Source organism: Eretmochelys imbricata, chromosome 3, assembly GCF_965152235.1.
Source record: "Eretmochelys imbricata isolate rEreImb1 chromosome 3, rEreImb1.hap1, whole genome shotgun sequence".
Classification (NCBI taxonomy): domain Eukaryota; kingdom Metazoa; phylum Chordata; order Testudines; family Cheloniidae; genus Eretmochelys; species Eretmochelys imbricata.
Genome location: NC_135574.1, coordinates 187113698 through 187134524, shown reverse-complemented (window position 1 = coordinate 187134524; position 20827 = coordinate 187113698). Strand labels below are relative to the sequence as shown.

At 42.0% G+C, this 20827-nt stretch overlaps 1 protein-coding gene across 1 annotated transcript in view; it reads left to right on the top strand.

The window, feature by feature from the left end:
* Positions 1-14997, top strand: part of EFEMP1 (EGF-like fibulin extracellular matrix protein 1) — a 90680-nt gene extending 75683 nt beyond the window's left edge. Inside the window, exons 7-11 of the mRNA XM_077812020.1 lie at positions 1480-1599; positions 3124-3243; positions 12690-12813; positions 12939-13134; positions 14839-14997. Of these exons, the coding sequence (XP_077668146.1) occupies positions 1480-1599; positions 3124-3243; positions 12690-12813; positions 12939-13134; positions 14839-14997 (719 nt within the window). The remainder of the gene's footprint in view (positions 1-1479; positions 1600-3123; positions 3244-12689; positions 12814-12938; positions 13135-14838) is intronic.
* The last annotated feature ends 5830 nt before the right edge of the window (positions 14998-20827 follow it).

The window sequence follows — 20827 nt, the reverse complement described above, 5'->3', positions numbered from 1 at the left end:
TATTAGCACTGTAGTATTAGCACCATCCCCAGATCCCTTCACAGGTACTGAACCATTCAATTCTCTCCAAGCTGTGTGAGCAGAGGGGAGCCCATAGCTTACAAGGAATATTTCTTCAGGTATTTGTGTTACTATAGCACCAAGAAATGTGAAAGATCCTTTACAGCACATCCTTCTCCTGTTACCAGCCTCAAAGCTCAACATGTCTCATCTCAAAAGGAAACTTTACAAATGGCTGATTGCAATTTTTGCTACATTATGTGGCGAACTGTTGTTTGCAATGAGTATCTCTGTTAACTGTAATATTTGTATGACACCTCAGAAATCCACGGTAGATACATTCGTGTAACAACTTTTGTACCTCTTGAGAGTGGATAAACTTTAGAGAAGCATATACATAAATTTGTTTTTTCTGTCTTTTTGTTTAGTGTTTCTGATAACATTGTTCTCACAAATGTCACTGCACTTTTATCAAAAACTATTTAACAGAAAAAATGCTTCACAGACATTCCTCCCTATCCACTTTTTAAACATATATGGGCTAAATGTTTTACTCCCCAGTTGAATTTTTGATGAATGGTTGATTTTAATAGACATTTTGATAGAGAAGTGAATTTTGTCAGTTGTATTAGTTATATCTGCACATGAATATTTCTGACATTGTTTATATATTAAAACTGTAAAAGTTCAATAATGGTTGTATCTGACAAAACACATTAGGATGTGAATGAAAAGTATTTTCTCTTGTATTCCTCTTCTGTGTACACTAAAAATCTATATTCAAGTTGGTACACATAAATAAATTAGTCAACAGTGTATGGAAAATAAGTGTTAAAGACTCCAGAGAGGGGTATTGCAGGTTCCTGTACATAACTTTCCATTGAAAATGCCCCCTTTTTCAGATTGCAGTATCCTCACACATGTTCTTAAGATGGGCACATCATGGAAAGAATCTAGCATCAAAAAAATGCCTTCCCCAATATGGTCTATGCCTTAGAGCTCTGCAAAACTCTCTACTGGTCTAAACGGCTCATGTTATAATTGTAATGGAATTTAAAAGAACAGATTTTAAGAGTAATAAATATCTCAGATAAAATCTTAACCACTGCATGCTGAGAGTCTTATCAGTATGTGTTCCTTATATCAATTATTCACAGACTTGGCATTTCATACCTTGACTTGGCATTTCATGGAAAAAAAGATGCTGGAATGTGGAGTTTAATAGCTGTACTAAACATTTTTGGAAGAGTTCATTACATGTCAGAATAACTCTCATTCCTGGAAAAATATTCCAGTTTTTCTACAAGGAATGAAGAGCACAGATCTGACACTGTTCCAGCAACTGCAAAATCTTTATTGATATATTCTTCTAACTTTTGCAAAGTGGTGGACCCAATCTAAGGGCTAATAATTTGATCATCTTAATTATCAGATACAAAGAACAAGATGTGCATGAAGATATGTAACCTTTCCTTTCAGATATAAACGAATGTGATGCCAACAACCCATGTGCACAACAATGCTACAATATACTCGGTTCTTTTATCTGTCAGTGTAATCCAGGATTTGAGTTAAGCAGTGATAGAATCAACTGTGAAGGTAAACTACGCTTTATACGTTTTAGAGTAACAGCTGTGTTAGTCTGTATTCGCAAAAAGAAAAGGAGTACTTGTGGCACCTTAGAGACTAACCAATTTATTTGAGCATAAGCTTTCGTGAGCTACAGCTCACTTCATCGGATGCATACTGTTTTATACATAATGTCATAATAGAAAGATGATAGTACATGATAACTGCCATTTTTCTGATTCTGCATTTTTTCTGAGAAGTTATTCTGTGAATTAAGAGGTATGGGGTGGTTCTAGTCAGACTGAGGTCTGGCATCCCTATTGGTGGCCATAAAATTTGCAGCCATAAAATTTGACATATTTTTGCACCTGCCAGAATGAATTGCAGGCACAAGTGTGAGTAGTTGTACCTATATTCAGGTAGGTAGAGATGCTGCTACTCAGATATGTACTGACAATTCAGTTGCAAACACAAAATTGCATACACCCATTTTTCAGGCAACACCTGGGTTGGGGGACACACTTCTGAAAACTTACTCCTGAAACTAACTTGAATGGTGTTTGATCTAATACAGATTATCATGACAAACTAGAAATGGAGGCAAACCTAAACAAGGATAACTTTGTGTGGTGTAAAATTGCTCTAAACAAATCCTCTTACATTTGTCATTCTAAAGAAGAGACAGTTGTGCCTTTGAGTTGCTTTTATGCAAGTGGATGTCCAAACAGCATCTCCTGACAATTATACAATCAGCACTTAATTTTCTCTGTCCGAGCCCCACTGGATCATAGGGAGCAGGAGCAAGCCTTAGACATGATGTCTCCAAAGAGCTCCCAGTCCAAGAGTAAAAGTCTGAGCTCAGGTCTCCAATATGATAAAACACATTATGCTAATGTCAAGACACCCTCTAATTCTATTGATTCATCTATTTTTTCAGAAATATCACATAAGTTGTTAAATAAAATTAAATTCCATCCTAAATTGCTTTTACTGACAGCTAATCAGTTAGGGAAAGCTACGGAAGTCAAAAGAGAATAGGATGCAGCCAATACTATTTGAAGGGAGAAAATGATCCTTATCCTCTTCTCAAGAGCAGTTCACATTGATTACACTGGGAGTTGCATACATACGTCAGGGCAAAATATTTTCCCTGAACTAATAACCAAAGTGGTCAATGCTTTGATCAAGGGTTGGGGGGAGGGGGAACCACCCACATTTTGGAACACTAAAAAATGACTTTCTAAAATTATTTTCCCAAACCTGTTCTGAACACTTTGTCATTTAATCTCTGTTTCCTAGAGTATATTTCTTAAACATCTGATCTTTAGAGAAAGTTACATATACCCAGTAGAATTAGCTTTTTTGGTGGCAACTTTAAGTTGCTTAAACGTAGCGCATTCATTTCAGATTATGGAGAACTTCCTTCTTTCAGACTGGATATATTTTACTTCTGTTAAAGCTAATGTGTAGTAATAGTAAATTAATATATTAATACTTTCTGTGATAAGACAGGTTTTTAAGACAATAAGTTCAAGCTATTTTGCTGTTCTCCAGATATTGATGAATGCAGAACTTCAAGTTACATATGCCAGTATCAGTGTGTCAATGAGCCTGGGAAATTTTCATGCATCTGCCCTGAGGGGTACCAGGTGGTAGGAGCTAGAACATGTCAAGGTAAGTGAACTGATTTTAACATTTTAAAGTACTGCAATAGTGTATGTGTGTATCTTTTGTAACAGGGATTACCCATATACTAGAGTAAGAAAGGGTACAACATTGCTTGACAATTGCCACATAACTTACATGAGTTACATTTTTTAAAAAATTCTGATCTCTCTTGGAATTTTTATGATTTCAGAACAAAATTTTCAAACATGGGTGTGTAGTAAATTTAGACGCCTACATCCATAGTTAGGCACTTAAACAAGCAGCCTGATACAGAGAGAGATGAGTACCTCTGCAAATCAAGCCAGTTGTTCAGGTATTGTGACGGGGCAAGGCCAGATGGCTATAGAAAAGTAGTGGGAGATAGATATATTAGCTCCCGGCTAAACAAATCCCTGGTACCAGGATAAGTGAAATGGCAGCTGCTCCAGGTCAATTAAGACACCTGGGGCCAATTAAGAACTTTCCAGAAGGCAGGGAGAATGCTAGGTTGACTGGGACACCTGAAGCCAATCAGGGGCTGGCTGAAACTAGTTAAAAGCCTCCCAGTCAGTCAGGTGGGTGTGCATGTCAGGAGCTGTGGAAGGAAATTGTGCTATTGGAGAGGCTGAGTAGTATACACCATATCAGGCACAAGGAAGAAGGCCCTGAGGTAAGGGTGAAGTGGAGCTTGAGGAAGTGAGGGCTGCTGTGGGAGAAGTAGCCCAGGGAATTGTACATGTCATGTTTCTAAAAGGTCAGCTACCATAGCTGATACTATTAGGGTCCCTGGGCTGGAGCTTGGAGTAGAGGGTGGGCCCGGGCTCCCCGCTGCTTTGCCCCCAATTAATCACTGAGACTGGGAGACAACAGAGACTGTGCAAGGAAGGATAGCTTCTCCTCACCTCCCTCACTGGCTTACGATGAAAATGGCTCAATAGACTGTGACCCTTGTCTCTACAGAGAGAAGGGTTACGTAGAGCCTCTGAGGCTAGCGAAATCTGCCAGGAAATGTGGGACCCACGGAGGCAAGGACAGAGCTTTTCACAACTGGTGTCAGGAGTGGGATTTCGTTCACAATGTGGTGGAAGAAAGAGGTTTTTTTTAAAAAAAAAAAAAGTGCACTAGGGTTTTGGATTGTTTGTTTGTTTTGGTTTGTTTGTTTGCTTTGTACCACAGTGGAGGAGGTGGTAAGAGCTCTGGTACAAGCCATGGCAGCCCAACAGGAGGCCACCCGGGTTCAGGCAATGGCACAACAGGAGTCTATGCGGTTACAGCAGGAAACAATCAATTATTGATGAGCCAGGTGATCCAAGATCATGCCGTCTTGAGAGAGGTGGTGGACTAGCTGAAGCTCCTCACCACCCAGGCCTGGGGATCTGACGGGACGCGAACCCTGAGGGCCACTGGTTGTCTGCCAAAGACGATGTCAGGAGATAACGTAGAGGCATATCTCCTCTCATTCGAAAGGACTGCTCAGCATGAGGCGTGGCCCCTGGAGCAGTGGGCCAGCATTCTCACCCCTTTTTTGTGTGGAGAGGCCCAGAAGGCCTACTTTGACTTGCCTGCCACGGATGCCACTGACTATACCCGTCTGAAGGCAGAGATCCTAGCACGATCAGGGGTAACAGCAGCGGTAAGAGCCCAGAGGTTCCATGAGTGGAAATACCAGGAGAACAAACCCCCGAGGTCCCAGCTATTTGACCTCATATACCTCGCGCGGAAGTGGTTACAGCCCAAGGTGTGCAGGCTGGAGGAGATTTTGGAGACCCTGGTCATCGACCATTACATGCGGGGACTACCGCCAGATCTCCGCAAATGGGTAGGCCAGAACAATCCGTCCACGTACTACGAGATGATCACACTGGTAGAAAGACGGATGACAGCCAAGGAACTGACCCGACTACCCAAGGAAGGCCCCTTTCGAAGCAAGCACCCGACCCCAACCCTGGAAGGTTGGGCAGCCAAACCCCCAGGGAGTCCTAGGTGGAAGAAGGGGGGGGGGGCGAAAACCAGCAAGGACCCCAGAAGGAAGGGATTGGCCTGAGCCGGGGGAAACCCGAACCCCCGGGATAGGGGAGTGATTAAAAGCAATTATAGATGTTATGCATGTGGGGAGTGGGGACACATAGCAGCACAGTGTCCCAGCACCAAGGAGCCTATCCAGTATAACTTGGGGGATTGGGAGGTCCCATGCTCCCTTATCCACCTTGCGGGGGGTCGCATTAGCCCCACATAATTACACGAGGCCAATGAGGATAAATGGAGCAGAGACTACAGCGCTTGTGGACTCTGGGAGTGCTATCACCCTCACATCAGGTAAGCTGGTAAAAAGTAGTCAGCTGCTACAAGCCAAACGCATAGCAGTGATGTGTGTGCATGGGGTCATGAGCCATTACCCCACCATCCCAGTGGAGATAGAGGTTCAGGGAAACCCCATTGACGTGACCGTGGGCATAGTTCCTAAACTCCCATATCCTGTAGTCATTGGGAGGAACTATCCAGGGTTTGATCATTTACTGCCCCTGGAGAGGCTGGAGGGAGGTGGGGACCCTGAGGACAGCGACTTGTCACCGAGGGAATGTCAGCCCCCGATGTTCGCTGAGATTTCTCAGGATCTGTTCTCAGCCCCCTGAAAGACCCGGAAGACAAATAAAGAGAGGAAGGCCGTGAAGGCCTTGGGAACCTGGATCCTGACCCAGGGCCAGAAGACCTCCCTAGTAGGCAGATGGACGCGAGCAGCCAACAGAAGGTGAGCCACCTTCCACCACAGAAGGTGAGCCAGAGGCTGCCCCCAGCCATGATGGCGGCAAGCCATTGGAAGAAGCAGAAGCCTGCCCCTGGGAGCTTGGGCAGGTTAGTCCCGGGAGAGAGACTTTTGGACGGGACCAGGCGGAGGACCCCAGATATGATAACGCCAGGAAAGAGGTGGCTGAGATCGATGGGATACCCGTGGATGGGAAGGTCCAGGGTCCCGGACCTTACTTTATAGCGAAGAAAGATCTCCTGTATCACGTGGTGCAAATGCAGGAGCAAGAGATACAACAACTTCTGGTGCCACAAAAACATCAAAAAGCCATATTGAGTCTCGCCCACAGTCACCTGTTTGGAGGACACCTAGGGGTAGAGAAAACCCAGGCACAGATCCTGCGGAGGTTCTTCTGGCCAGGAGTACATGAAGATGTCCGGCGATACTGCACCTCTTGTCCGGAGTGTCAGTTACATAGCCCTCCCCCGCACTTGTGGGCTCCTTTGATAGCTCTTCCAATAATAGAGGTTCCTTTCAAACAGATAGCTGTGGATCTGGTAGGGCCCCTAGAGAAGACAGCTCGGGGCCAACAACATGTGCTTGTTGTACTGGACTATGCAACCCAGTACCCGGAAGCTGTTCCCCTACGCAACACAGCTTCCAAGACCATAGCTAAGGAGCTAGTACAGATCTTTGCCCAGGTTGGGCTACCCAAGGAGATATTGACTGATCAAGGGACGCCTTTCATGTCCAAGTTGATGAAAGATCTCTGTTCATTGCTCCATGTACAAGCCCTACGGACCTCTGTATACCACCCGCAATACCTTGTGGAAAGGTTCAATAGGACCCTCAAGGCCATGATCAGGAAAGTGGCGAGCCGGGATGGGAAAGATTGGGATACCCTATTGCCTTACCTCATGTTCGCCATCCGGGAGGTTCCACAAGCCTCCACGGGTTTCTCTCCATTCGAATTACTATATGGGCGCTACCCTTGGGGCATATTGGATATGGCCAGAGAGGCCTGGGAAGAGGAGCCAAATCCTGGAAGGAATATAGTTGAGCATGTACTGCCGATGAGAGATCGGAAAGCCCGAGTTACGCCCGTTGTACAGGAACACTTGGAGAGAGCACAGGAGACCCAACAAACCCATTATAACCACCAAGCGAAGCTTCGACGGTTCCAACCAGGGGATCGGGTGATGGTACTGGTGCCCACAGCAGAAAGTAAACTGTTGGCCCAGTGGTAGGGACCCTATGAAGTAATTGAAGCCGTGGGAGAGGTGAACTATAAGGTGCGGCAGCCAGGCCGCCGGAAATCGGAGCAAATTTACCACATAAATCTTCTAAAACCTTGGCACAATTGAGAGGCATGCTTAGTCATGCAGGAGACCCTTCTCCAGGAGAATAACTTACACGAGCAAGTAAGGATATCATCCGACTTGACGCCGATCCAAAAGATTGAGGCAGCCGACGTGATTAATCGCAACCGAGATGCGTTCTCTACAAAACCAGGGCGGACGACTGAGACCTATCACCATATCCGCACGATCCCTGGAGCCAAGGTAACATTGAGACCCTACCGAATCCCAGCAGCCAAAAGAGAAGAAATCAAGGCTGAAGTAAAGAAAATGTTAGAATTAGGGGTTATTGAAGAATCTTACAGTCAGTGGTCCAGTCCAATTGTTCTAGTGCTTAAACCTGATGGTGCCATGAGATTCTGTAATGACTTTCGCCAACTGAATGAAATATCCCAGTTTGATGCATACCCCATACCACGCATCGACGAACTGGTTGACCGACTGGGTAGTGCCCAATTCTTGACTACACTGGATCTGACAAAAGGGTACTGGCAGACTCCTGTGACCAAAGAAGTGAAAGAAAAGACAGCAGTCTCCACCCTGGATGGGCTATTCCAGTACACCATCCTCCCTTTTGGGCTACATGGGGCCCCAGCCACATTCCAGCACCTCATGGATAAGCTGCTGTGCCCCCATACTAGTTATGCAGCTGCATACCTGGATGATGTCATAATCCAGATGCCAGACTGGGGAACCCACTTGGAGAAAGTTGAGGCAGTACTGCGCACCTTAAGGTGGGCTGGCCTCACTGCTAATCCTGCTAAATGCGCCATAGGGCTAGCAGAGGCTAGGTACCTGGGATATATTGTGGGAAGGGGCATAGTGAAGCGCCAAACGAATAAGCTAGAGGCAATTCAAAACTGGCCCCGGCCAACCCGAAAGAAGCAGATCCGTGCGTTCCTAGGCGTGGTAGGTTACTACCGATGTTTTATTCCCCACTTCGCCACGGGCAAGTCCCTAATGGACCTGGTGAAGGCCCATGGTAAAGTGGACCGACGCAGCAGAGGGGGCATTCACAGACCTTCGGATGGCCCTCTGTAATGACCCCGTACTAATAGCCCCGGACTTTAACAGGGAATTTATTTTACAAACAGACGCTTCCAAGGTGGGGTTGGGGGAAGTTCTGTCACAAATGGTGGGAGAAGAGTAACACCCGATCCTCTGCCTAAGCAGAAAGCTTCTCCCAAGAGAACAGGAATATGTAGTAGTCGAGAGAGAATGCCTTGCTGTCAAATGGGCTATGGAGACACTGCGTTATGACCTCTTAGGCTGGCAATTTACTCTTGTGACAGACCATGCACCCCTCCAGTGGATGGAGTGGAATAAGGAAAAGAATGCAAGGGTCACCAGGTGGTTCTTATCCCTCCAATTGTTCCAGTTCCGCATACGGCACAGGGCTGGATGCCACCATGGCAAAGCTGATGGTCTGTCACGAGCATACTGCCTGGCATCCCAAGTTGCCCAACTCTATGGTGTTGAGCAGAGGGGGGCAATATGTGACGGGGCAAGGCCAGATGGTTATAGAAAAGTAGTGGGAGACAGATATATTAGCTCCCAGCTAAACAAATCCCTGGTACCAGGATAAGTGAAATGGCAGCTGCTCCAGGTCAATCAAGACACCTGGGGCCAATTAAGAACTTTCCAGAAGGCAGGGAGAACGCTAGGTTGACTGGGACACCTGAAGCCAATCAGGGGCTGGCTGAAACTAGTTAAAAGCCGCCCAGATAGCCCAGGGGGTGTGGATGTCATGAGGTGTGGAAGGAAGTTGTGCTGTTGGAGAGGCTGAGTACTACACACCATATCAGACAAAAGGAAGGAGGCCCTGAGCTAAGGGTGAAGTGGAGCTTGAGGAAGTGAGGGCTGCTGTGGGGGAAGTAGCCCAGGGAATTGTACATGTCATGTTTCTAAAAGGTCAGCTACCATAGCTGATACTATTAGAGTCCCTGGGCTGGAGCCCGGAGTAGAGGGTGGGCCCGGGTTCCCCCCCGCTTTGCCGCCGATTAATCACTGAGACTGGGAGACAACAGAGACTGTGCAAGGAAGGATAGCTTCTCCTTACCTCCCTCGCTGGCTTATGATGAAAATGGCTCAATAGACTGTGACCCTTGTCTCTAGAGAGAGAAGGGTTACGTACAGGGTCACAGTGAGCCTCTGAGGCTAGCGAAATCCACCAGGAAACGTGGGACCCACGGAGGCAAGGACAGCTTTGTCACAGTATCTAAATATGGATTTACATCAACTGTTTCATTTTACATAGACTCCTACGTCTCATCACACCACAAGTGAAAGACAACTGTTCTTTCCAATAACAGAAAAAAGGTGTGACAATTTTTCAAAAGCATATTGACTGTACGGTATAGTTATAAAACAAATGTACTCATATCAACATTCAAATCAGTTTTCTTTCCCTTCCTCTGCTACAGGCCAGATGGGGCTTATGTTAAATACAAATACAATGCTCTCACCTCGGCAAGTAGTCTGTATTGTGAAATCAAACAAACAGCACAGTATACTAACTACAAGAGCTGTACTTTATATAAGCCATAAAATTGTTGAAGCAGTCTTGATTTTTAGAATTTAATAATTTTGCAAATTATTCTCAATAAAGAACAAGGAAATAACACACATGGATTCGGTCACTATTTTGGAGGTTCCGCAGTAACTCCATAACTGAAGTTGTAACTAAGCTTCTGTTCTAAATCTGAATATGACAATTCTTATCTACAAGCTGCCCTCCACCATAAATTTCTCATGCATACTGTCTTCTTAGACTAAGTTGGTTTTGTTTGTTTTTAACTAGAGCTTAAGTTGACAAAATAACTTTTCAGTTTTGTAAGAGTAGGTGTTTTTTTAGAAACTCATCTCCTTTAAGAGATTTGGTCTAGAAACTTCAAACATTTCATTCAGTTCTTCTCAAGGATAATGAGTGGTTTTGAGTATTTTGAGGATGGATTGGTGATTAATTTTAGAGGGTTATTTGTTATTATTATTTGGTGTTTTGAAAACTTTGGTATGTCTTGGCAGAAATTATAGATTCAGCTAACCCTTCAGACTTGTGTTATCTCATTTTTGCCACTTTTTAAAAAAAGTTTTGAACATTAATACTGACTACATGAGCAGAAAGTGCACTAGTCATTATTTCCTTAACATCTCCACCTCCTCATAGCCCAGCGTTCCCCTTACCTGCACTTTTTCTGCTCCAGACACTCTCAGCTCCACTCACAGCTGTTCTCCCCTAACTGCAGGCACTCATAGCTCCAATCAGGAGGGTCAGAGAGTGGTGAAATCTTCACAAACCCACTCACTCCCCTCAAATCCTTGCTCTTTGACATACCAGCTCCTTCAGCACCACTCTTAGAAGATTCTCCCTGCTTCTCCCAACTCCTCTCTGGTGAGATAGAGCAGGTACTGCTGTGCTTTGCCTTCTGGGACAGGACCTTCACCTTCTGCAAGAGGTGAAAGTATAAGAGGCAGGTGGACACACCCAACCCCATCAGAAAGGTAGAATCTCCATTCCTGTCTCTGATTATTTGAAGCCTTGTGGCATATTTACTTCCCTACCAGTCATGCAAGACAAAGATGACTTGATGTTTAGAACAGGCTGCAATCTACAGATAAATGGGGTTGGCATGGCATACACTGAATGCAAAACATCACAGGAGCCCAGCACAGGGCAGCTGGGCTCCAACAACATTTAGAGAATAAGCTCGCGGCTTGTAGGTATGGGTACAGTGGGGCAGAAAGGCTGGGAGAGAAGAAATTGCAGGCACAGCAAACTGGCAGAACCACTAGAAGGCATATGGGTAGGGGCAGGAGACTAGAAAGTCAAGAAGATAGGTGAGGCTCACTGAGCCAGTTGTGGCCCTGGATGGGTAAAGGGAATGTCAAAACCCCAGTTCACCCCCTGTAAGTCACCCTGTCAGTGCTGGAGCACAGGAACCATCTCTTCCCCAGAATCAATCTACTACCTTCCTTACTGTCAATCTACAGAATGTAAGTGCTCTACCAGCTTCAGGTTCAAGAAACCTATGAAAGGAAGGTGGCAGGGGGGAAACCCTGGGTCAGATTTGCACCCATCTGTATTTTAAACGCTTTCTAAAAAAACAAAGGGTATTCTCAGACAAAAAACTTTAAGAGTTAAAGATGAAACATATATCAGTTAAATAAAACCTAATTGACAGAATGTTCTATGTATATAAAAATTAAAATAAGCCTTTGAAAGCCAGGCAATTCATAAATGAGGCCCCACAAACTAAGCCTGATCTTCTTCCTTTATTGATGCCCACCCTTTACCTGTTCACCAGAAATCTTCTAACAAATATCTCAGCAAACTCTTAATACATCAGTACATTTGTACTATATAGTATAATTTAATATATTTCTTTAGTCTATTGCAGTGATTCTCAAACTTTTTTTTCCACGGACCACTTGAAAATTGCTGAGGGTCTCGACGGACCACTTGATGATCTTTCCAAATGTTGCTTGTATTATTATCTAACTATTGTAAAGGGCTTTGGATAAAAACACTATATAAAAAAAAACTTAACTTTTTTGTTCTACAAATAAAAGCACACAACTCATATTTTAATATCAGTAGTCTTACCTTTCTAATGCAATGGATGTGCCCTCTCTCCCCTGCTGTGGCAGCCCCCAAGCTGGGGCTGGGAAGGAATGGGGTCTCTCCCTCTCTACCCCACCGTGGCAGCCCCTGAGCTGGGGCTGGGAAGGAGGGCCCTCTCTCCCCAGCAGCCTCAGTCCTGGAGCAGGGGAAAGTCATCACTTTCTCTGGCCACCACAGCCCTACACATCCCAAATTACCCCAGTCCCTCCTCTCATCCCACTGCCTTCTCCTACCTACCTCTTATTCCCCTCCCCCGCACCATCTCACCTTACAAGTGCATCTTCTCCAGGGTCCAGGCACCTAATTAGTGGATCCAGACCTGCTTGTCTCCACTAACTAGGTCGGTGGCCCTTCATTCTCTCATGTGCAGCTGCCCAGGCACACACCTTAGAGGGAACTATCCCCAGACCACCTGAATGGAGCTCGCGGACCACAGGTGGTCCGCGGACCACAGGTGGTCCACAGACCACAGTTTAAGAACCTCTGGTCTACTGGATGTGTTCAGTCAATTTAAACCAAGAGTCAACTCAATAAATACATTCAGTTTCTGCATAGAAGAATCCTACTTCAGAAGGCGTTAGAAGAGAGGTGGGGAGCAGAGGTGTTGGGTGTCCTCAGTGCAGAAGCAGGAGGCATTTTGTTTGTTTTTAAACTAAAACACTCCCTATACGTTTTTTCATACCAACTTTGCATTCCATCTACATTTACTTAGACTGGAAATTGATATGGTTCCTTCCTTCCTATCTAGATATAAATGAATGTGAGACTACTAATGAATGCAGAGAGGATGAAATGTGCTGGAATTATCATGGTGGATTTCGTTGTTACCCAAGAAATCCTTGTCAAGAACCTTATGTCCTGACATCTGAGAAGTAAGAAAAACCACACATAGTTTGTAGGATTATCCTTAATAGGCAGCATTGCTAATTACAACTGAAAGAGTATCTTGCTAATTTGCACATGACTGAAGTTTGATCCATTTTTGTTTGTTTTTCAGTCGCTGTGTTTGCCCAGTTTCCAATGCCATTTGTCGAGAGCTGCCATACTCTATTGTGTACAAATACATGAGCATCCGTTCAGACAGAACTGTGCCCTCTGATATCTTCCAAATTCAGGCAACCACTATTTATCCCAATACTATAAACACTTTCCGGATTAAGTCTGGAAATGAAAATGGAGAGTTCTACCTGCGAGTAAGTATTGTAGGGAGGCAGACCAGGGCAAGGGTGCAAAGAGAATTGGGAGATGTGTTGGTACAGCCAAGTGCTACAGTGCTTTGGCTGTTTTTTATAGCCATAAAAACAATTCTGCTCTGTAAAAAATGGTATTTTGGCATCCTATATTTATTGTCTCTCTATAATTTCCCTATTAAATGTGCTCACTTTACAAGTAAAAAGATGTTCTCTTCTATTAGCCCTGCAAACTCAATCTCTGATCTGAGAATCAAGTTGGGTTCTTTTCATTCAGTGCATCATCACTGATAATAAGATTCAGCAAGATAGATTAAGACCTCAGTTATTCCCATGTAAACCCATTGTCTTCAAATTATGTTCCCTTTCATAAGAGGAAGTATTCACTATAATCACCTGGAAAATAAATACAGAGGCAAGTCCTTGATGAAAAAGGAGAGCTATAAAGACTGCTGTGGTCTTCTGAGCTGTAGATGCCCAAATGACCATATGACAACCAAACGGCTAGGAGAAGAATTCTTTGGTACCAGAAAATGAACTATTAGACTGCTGGTTTGGGGAAACTGAGATGTGATTTAGTGACAGTCTATCCTTGGGGCTGAAAGATGCCCTCAGTGTAACGGGTCAAAGCTGATGTTCAATTATGACTCTTATAAGGCAGAGCCATGCTGAGATTGGCAAGGAGGAGGTTCTGCTCTGTGCACAGCATGGTGTCTGTAGGCATTAAGTCCCTGAAAGGGGGAATGAGGGAAGGGCTTCCTCCTTTTGCTTCAGCTGCTTAAATATACCCACCATAGATATCCTAGCATGCAGAGAGGGGTTGCTATCCCTGCCAGAGGTCCAGATGGCACCCCTCTACATCTTGCATTCCCAAGGTCAGCACCCAGGTTATGGCTGTCCTGCATTTGGAGGGGAGAGTTATGAAAGGATTCCTTATGCCTCACTCTGTTCTCCAGTGTATCTGTACTATAGTGGTCACCATTGGCTCTTAGCTTTTAATATATTTTATTTGTATGACATTTCTTTTCTCTATTGTAAAAAGTAAAAATGGCCATAGTCTGGGATCTAATGCTCTAACCTCAGACCAGAACTGGATTAAGACATTTGCACTATAAATCCATGCCTATGGCCCCAGCTCCTTCAGTCATATGATGAGATCAGAATCTCAGCTTTCATTAAAATATACATAACATATTATGATGGAGTGGTAGCAACGCCGCAGCTAAGGTTGCAGCAAAGGTTTCATTTTGATGGGGTTTGAAGACCTTTATTTTTCAGGAGGATTATAAAAGTTTCAGGAAACAAACCACAGAAATTAGAATTCACTTGTCATTTGACCATTTTGTGATGGTTCTCTGTAGACTGGGCTGATGCAAATAGAATAATAAGATGTCAAAAACAACTACTTTTATAAATGTTTGAAAGAGATCTCACCTTTCTTTGGTTCCTTTTGGAAAATTATTTATAAGCTCCTGAGATCCAATTTTTGCCTCACATATTGCCTTACATCTGCTATGTACAATCATCAAACAATCCAGTTTAATATTGTCATGGTTATTTTAGAATGTTAAAATAATGCTTAAGTTATGCATCTGATGATGTCAGAGATGAACCATTTTACAGTAAAGCAGTGTCTGGAGGTAACTAAAGAATGATTTCAGATTTGCCTGAATGAAACAGTTTTATCTTTGCTATTTTTTTTTTCAGCAAACAAGCGCAATAAGTGCAATGCTTGTACTGGTGAAATCACTATCAGGACCAAGAGAACATATTGTCGATCTGGAGATGCTGACGGTCAACAGTTTGAACTATCGTACAAGTTCAGTGCTAAGATTAACAATAATAGTGGGACCTTACGCATTTTAGTTATTAACCCTTCACAGGCACCTAAAGCAGCCAAAGAATATCTTAAAGAAAGCACTTACTATTTTATTTATAGATTTTGCTTTTTTAAAAAAGATTTATTTAGTAAATCAATATCTATAATTCACACAATATACCTGTAATTCAAAATTAATACATGCGTTCCATATTATAATGTGGATATTGTCACTTTCTGTATAAAGACTAAAGTCTTGCCTTAATTACTGTACTTGGATTAGACATCTACATATTACACGTTTGTACAAGAAATATATGCTTACAGTATTTTGTAAAACTTTACTTTTCCTAGCCAAGTAGGTCATACAATTAAAAGGTGATCTCCTGTGTTTTTTATAATAGATTTTAAGTTCTAGCACAGTTACACTGAATCTCAAAAAAATAATATAGCATTAATGAAATACAAAATAAAAGCTTTCTGATAGGTTAAAATGTATTTCTTCTTTTTAATTGCCTTGTAAGAAAGGATAAAGGTCAATAAAAAATTATTTCTTTAGACACTTATGCACTATCAAGTTGGTTTTTTAATCTGGTTTGGCGTAAATATTTTGCATTAGATGTTTCTTAAGGACCTGATAAATGTAAAGACTTTTAAAACATACCATACAGTAACATGTGATCTTTCCAAGAAAAATGGGATATGATAGAAAAACTTCAACAGTAAGTGAAACTCTCAAAGGAAAATCATCAAACTGAGAAATATTTCTGTATGAATATCAGTGCTTGTTTATCAGAATGGTACTATTAGTTTTTGTGTAGAGGGATATTGCATTTCTAGACAGAATTTAAATGCTACTCTTCCAGAAATACAAAACTGTATACCTAGAATTCAGCACATTTGCTTGATTATTATGTTTTATGCCATATTTTCAAGCAATTGGTCCTAATTCTGTTTTTCTATATCTTGGATTTTTGTTTCTCATGTACAGTGTTCATAGTAATTCAAGAATGAATACATTTTCCTTGTAATATGTAAGACCTTCTCTTATTTCTGGTTTAAAATGTAATAGTTTATACTTTGGTGTACAAAGTTTTTTAATAAATAAATCTCTCTCCTATAGTGAGTTATTTAGTCTTTTAAGATATTTTATACTGAATAACTGTAAATTGGCCAGATCCTCAGCTGGTGTGAATCAGCATAGATCCATTGACTTCCATAGTGGTATTTCAATTTACATGCGATTGGCCCAGAAAGTCTTGACCCATGTATTATTTCAGTTCATAGAAAACTGAAAGGGGACTATTTATTGTCATGAACAAGAGTAAAAAGCAAGCTTCTTAACTGCGGTGCAATGTTTTGTATAGATTAAAATATTATGCAAAAGTTGCAACACACTAACACCCAGGGCTAGTTAAATCAAAAAATCAGAATTACCACAGTATTTCATCTGTAAAATGATTAATAGTAACAGGATGGTATGTGTGCAGCACAGGCTAAAGAATAAGGGGGACATATTCAGGAAGAGGGCAGAATATCAGCTGGGATAACATATTTGTCTGGGGGGGCCTCAAAGCTTTGGGATGGGATACCTAATACATACTGAGTTAGATTCTCCCATCCAGCGGAGCTGCACGTGGTGCAAGACCAGAGTTTAAGGTGACTGAAGTGACCTTTACACTCCACCAATCCTGGGGCTGAAAGAGAGCAAGTCTGTTCGCCATCATAAATTAAACAGTCTCAAGGTTGCTCTAATTTATGCCCAGCTGCCCACAGTTCCAATGGGCCATTCTGGCAGCCAGAATATACATACAGGTTGCCCTCTTCACCCATTTCCTCACTGACACTCACTGTCAGAAAGCATAGGCTCATTATGGCAAAATTATACCAGTCAGACAGTCCCCTAGGCTGAAGGAGTACTCTAATGCACAGGTAAGCACAGAGCCAAGAAGCCACATTGGACCCTAGGATTGAGACCATTATATCTAGCTCATGTAAATTCCACAAAGCTGTGTTTAGTCTGTTAATTAATGTATGGATCCAGAATCCCTTGTGGATGTCACCAATCCACCTGTTGTCTGCATGATGGATTTTCATTTGGGTCTCTGGATTAACAGAAAGAGTCAAAAGTCCATGTAGGTAGATAGATCCCTAATGATTATGCGTCTAATAAGGTTCATATTTATTGATGGTACTGTATGAAATATACTGCACTCATTTTCACATGCTATTTTCACATATAAACATGAAAATAAATGGTGCAGAAGACTATAACCTCCTACTTTTGACCTAACCATACCCCATCTGGTAGATCTCCAAGTCTCAGCATACTCATATATTTGGCTTAATACACTGTAAGGCAAGATGGAACAACTTTTTGGCACAAAGCATACTCTTAGCCATCACACACGCTGACTATGATTCACATGTATTATATGAGTCCTCCATATGGTTGGCCTTTTGGTATATAAAACCAGATAAGAATTTTACTGAGGCTAAAATACAGCTCACTAGTGTGGAGTAGGCTGCTTGCAGCATACCTGTATAGCTTGAGTAATCAGATATGCACAAGCAATTCTCTTTAGGTCTAGGTTCTCTCTTACAAAGCTATAGTAATACCTAAAATGCATTTCAGTGAAAAATCCAATGCAAATTTCTTTTTTTCCTTCGTGAGCACAGTGCTAAAATGCTTCGTGTCTTCTCAGAAATATTGATATTTTCTGTCAAACAGAACTTTAAGTAAACAAGACATAAGGAAATAGAAACCAAGTTCATTCACTTATCCTAGACCACCTGAAAGTAATGCAATGGGACTATTTTGTTTGGAAGACTCAAAATAAGAGTTTATTGTTGAATCCTGTTTCCATGACTGCAAGCAGTTGCTTATGTTTTGAATGGCTATACATGTTGCTAACTTTATAATTCTCCTATTAAAATATAGAGCAGCTGCTGCCCTGGTCATATGCTAGGCACATGGAGCCCACCAGGGACAAAGCCCACTGTTAACATGTAGAATTATTTTTAACACGCTCACATTTCTAACACAAATCCTCATCTCAGCAAAATGGCAAGTGTCCATACTTTCCAGCTGGGGGAACACCTGCATAATAGAAACTTCAACTGTGTTACATCTGGTATTTAAACCAATTTTATTTCATCAGGCTAGCAGAATAACTTATCAGCACTAGTGAACAGAAACAGGGCAAAAAGTTAACTGCCTTTTATATTTAGGTAAAGACAGATGTCTAGTTAAGCTGTTTATACTGCATGCATTTCTGTATACGTTAGGAAAAGACAGACCTGTTTAATAAAATGGAGTTGTCATATAGTTGCAAGAGGAAATTTAAGAGCAGAATACAACAGTTCTGTTGTTTTCATCTTTGCATGGAAGAAAAATGAGAACCTGTTTTATACTGGACATGTATATGTAATGAATAACTTTTAAAAGCAAATTAGCAGTCACAAAAGTGCTCCTTTCCTTAAAACTTCCTATTAATTATCTTAAAATGCATCTCTGTTTGGCAAGAAGAGCCTTTTCCCTATGGTTTTAAACATATAATGGTCTCTGAAAATCAAGCAATAGGCTTACTCTGGCTCATACCAATACGTCCAAAAATGTAAAAATCGTATTTTAATTTATCCCTACTGTCTAGATGCTGTAGGTGAGATGACCCTCCTGTAGGTACCCACAGACTGGTGAGCTCTGTAGATCAAAATAGTGGATTTAGACTTCCAGTTTTGTTTATAAATGTGTTTATCTTGTGTCGACTGCTTCCTCTTCACATCCTTTTGGTAAGCCATTGGGGTAACTAACATTCTGAGCCTGCACTTGATTGCTGTGAGTATCCATAACTCCTCCTGTCTTCAGTGCTCAACACCTCTCATTGCTTCCAGAATCAAGCCCTTTGATAGTAGATTCAGTTCATGGAAGTGTTACTGTAGTATATCATTTTTCATTGTTTAACCTCTGTGTTAGCAGGAAAGTACAATGTTCTCCATGAAGTTGTGTGTGTCACTGACTGAAGGCAAAAGTCCTAGACCCTAATCCTAAACCTGCTCTAGAATGTTTCACTAAAGATGAATGTTTATAAACTGATTATTACATACCTTTAATAATAAACAACAGGTTAGAAATTTAGGGCTCCTCTATACATAGGGTTTATACTGCTTTAACTAAGAACCTGACATAAAGTGGTACAACCTCCTATCATGGATACAGTTATACTAGTATAAAGGTGCTTACCGTTGGTATAGTATGTTTCTGTGATGATTCATACCTATTAATAATACCAATAATTAAAACCTGTTTAATTAGTACTGTAAGGCTCTCAGATCACTGGACACGGGTTGTAAGAGAAGTGAAGAGTACATATTCTTAGCTTTCTTTTTGTCATTCAGAGTTTATACAGAGTAGCATTTTGGAAAACACCCTCTGCCAACTGGTCTATATAATGTGTGCCTGCTTGCAACCCACAGACTGCCAGTTATTAATTGCAATGATCCAAAGATACTGGGACAAATTTGTAAATCAGCCTCAAGCACTCTCAATTTCTGTACATCCAGTCACAACAGCAATCAGCTGCATGTGCAAAGGAAATGTACAAAACAGAGATGGGCTGGAAATTTGGCCCATTATTATGTTTACCCTAATTTATCTGTGAGCTAGTAAGAGATTGATCCTGGCCTCAGATATGCAGACATATATTACCACATATTGTCTCTTTTGAGATCAACTGCACTTGAGTCGCTGAGCATACATGAAAGGAAGGGTCTCAACTCATCATTCTAGAAATTTAACAGATAAATACAGTTGGCATCTACAAAGCTGGCTGTCCTTGCAGAACTGACTGACTTTTGCTGTTTAGTCTTGGGATCTTCTCCCTCAACTGCTAGCACACACCAATAATATAAATCAGAAACCATCCTGGGGACTCTCTCCATTATATTAGCTCTGTATACTTCCAGCATACTTGCTTGTGCCCAGGAATCTGTCCCTCACACAGAGGTTAACTTGTTCACCCAAGTTATAGTAAACCTAGAGGTTTGAAGTTGAACTGTTAGATGGGAATGTGCCATCTACTCTGGAATTAGAAAAGGAAAACACAACAGAAGCTAAGTATGGTGGCAGAGTAATGCAGGGAGCAGCAGCCTGTTACAAACTGTTCATTTTAGATTGCAGTTTTTTGCCTCTGACCAATTTCAAGGAACAGCCCACAGAAAGACATGCTAAGAAGAGCTAGTAAGGACCAGACAATTCAAAGAATGGTGCTCCTGGGTAACACAGGCAGTGTCTGTACCAGTCCCATATCCCACGTTAATACACCCTGAAACTAGAGATGGCAGGGAATCTAAACTGGGGGGGGGGTCCAAGTATGTAGCTTAGTCTCTCTCCATATTAACTCTGGGAAAATTTAAATTCAGATCTGTAGTTTGAAACACCATGCTGAAAAGCACCCAGATTCTGGGTTTTGGTTTATCTCCTTATCTAAACAAAGTCCAGATCTGGTGGAATAATGATCCTTATCCTAAATCTAATCCTGCAAGATGCATTTTCATTTTCAGAGCCTTTCAGAATCAGGCCCTTAAGCCATAGCAGACTGACAAGCACAACTAAAAGAACAAAGCCAATACTAAAAAGGTGTTAGCTAATACACAGCAACTTGTTGAAGGCTGATTCATTGAAAGGATCACAAAATGACTAAAATGTCTATTGAACCATCACATTTTACATTTGTGTACAAAAGATTAATGTATTAATCAGGACCTCCTGCTTTTCAGCTGCCCAAACTTGTTAGAGAAAACCAAACAAAACAGTAAGCACTGAAAACCAAAATATTTTAATTAGAGAAATACCACTGGAGTGTATCATGGGAATTG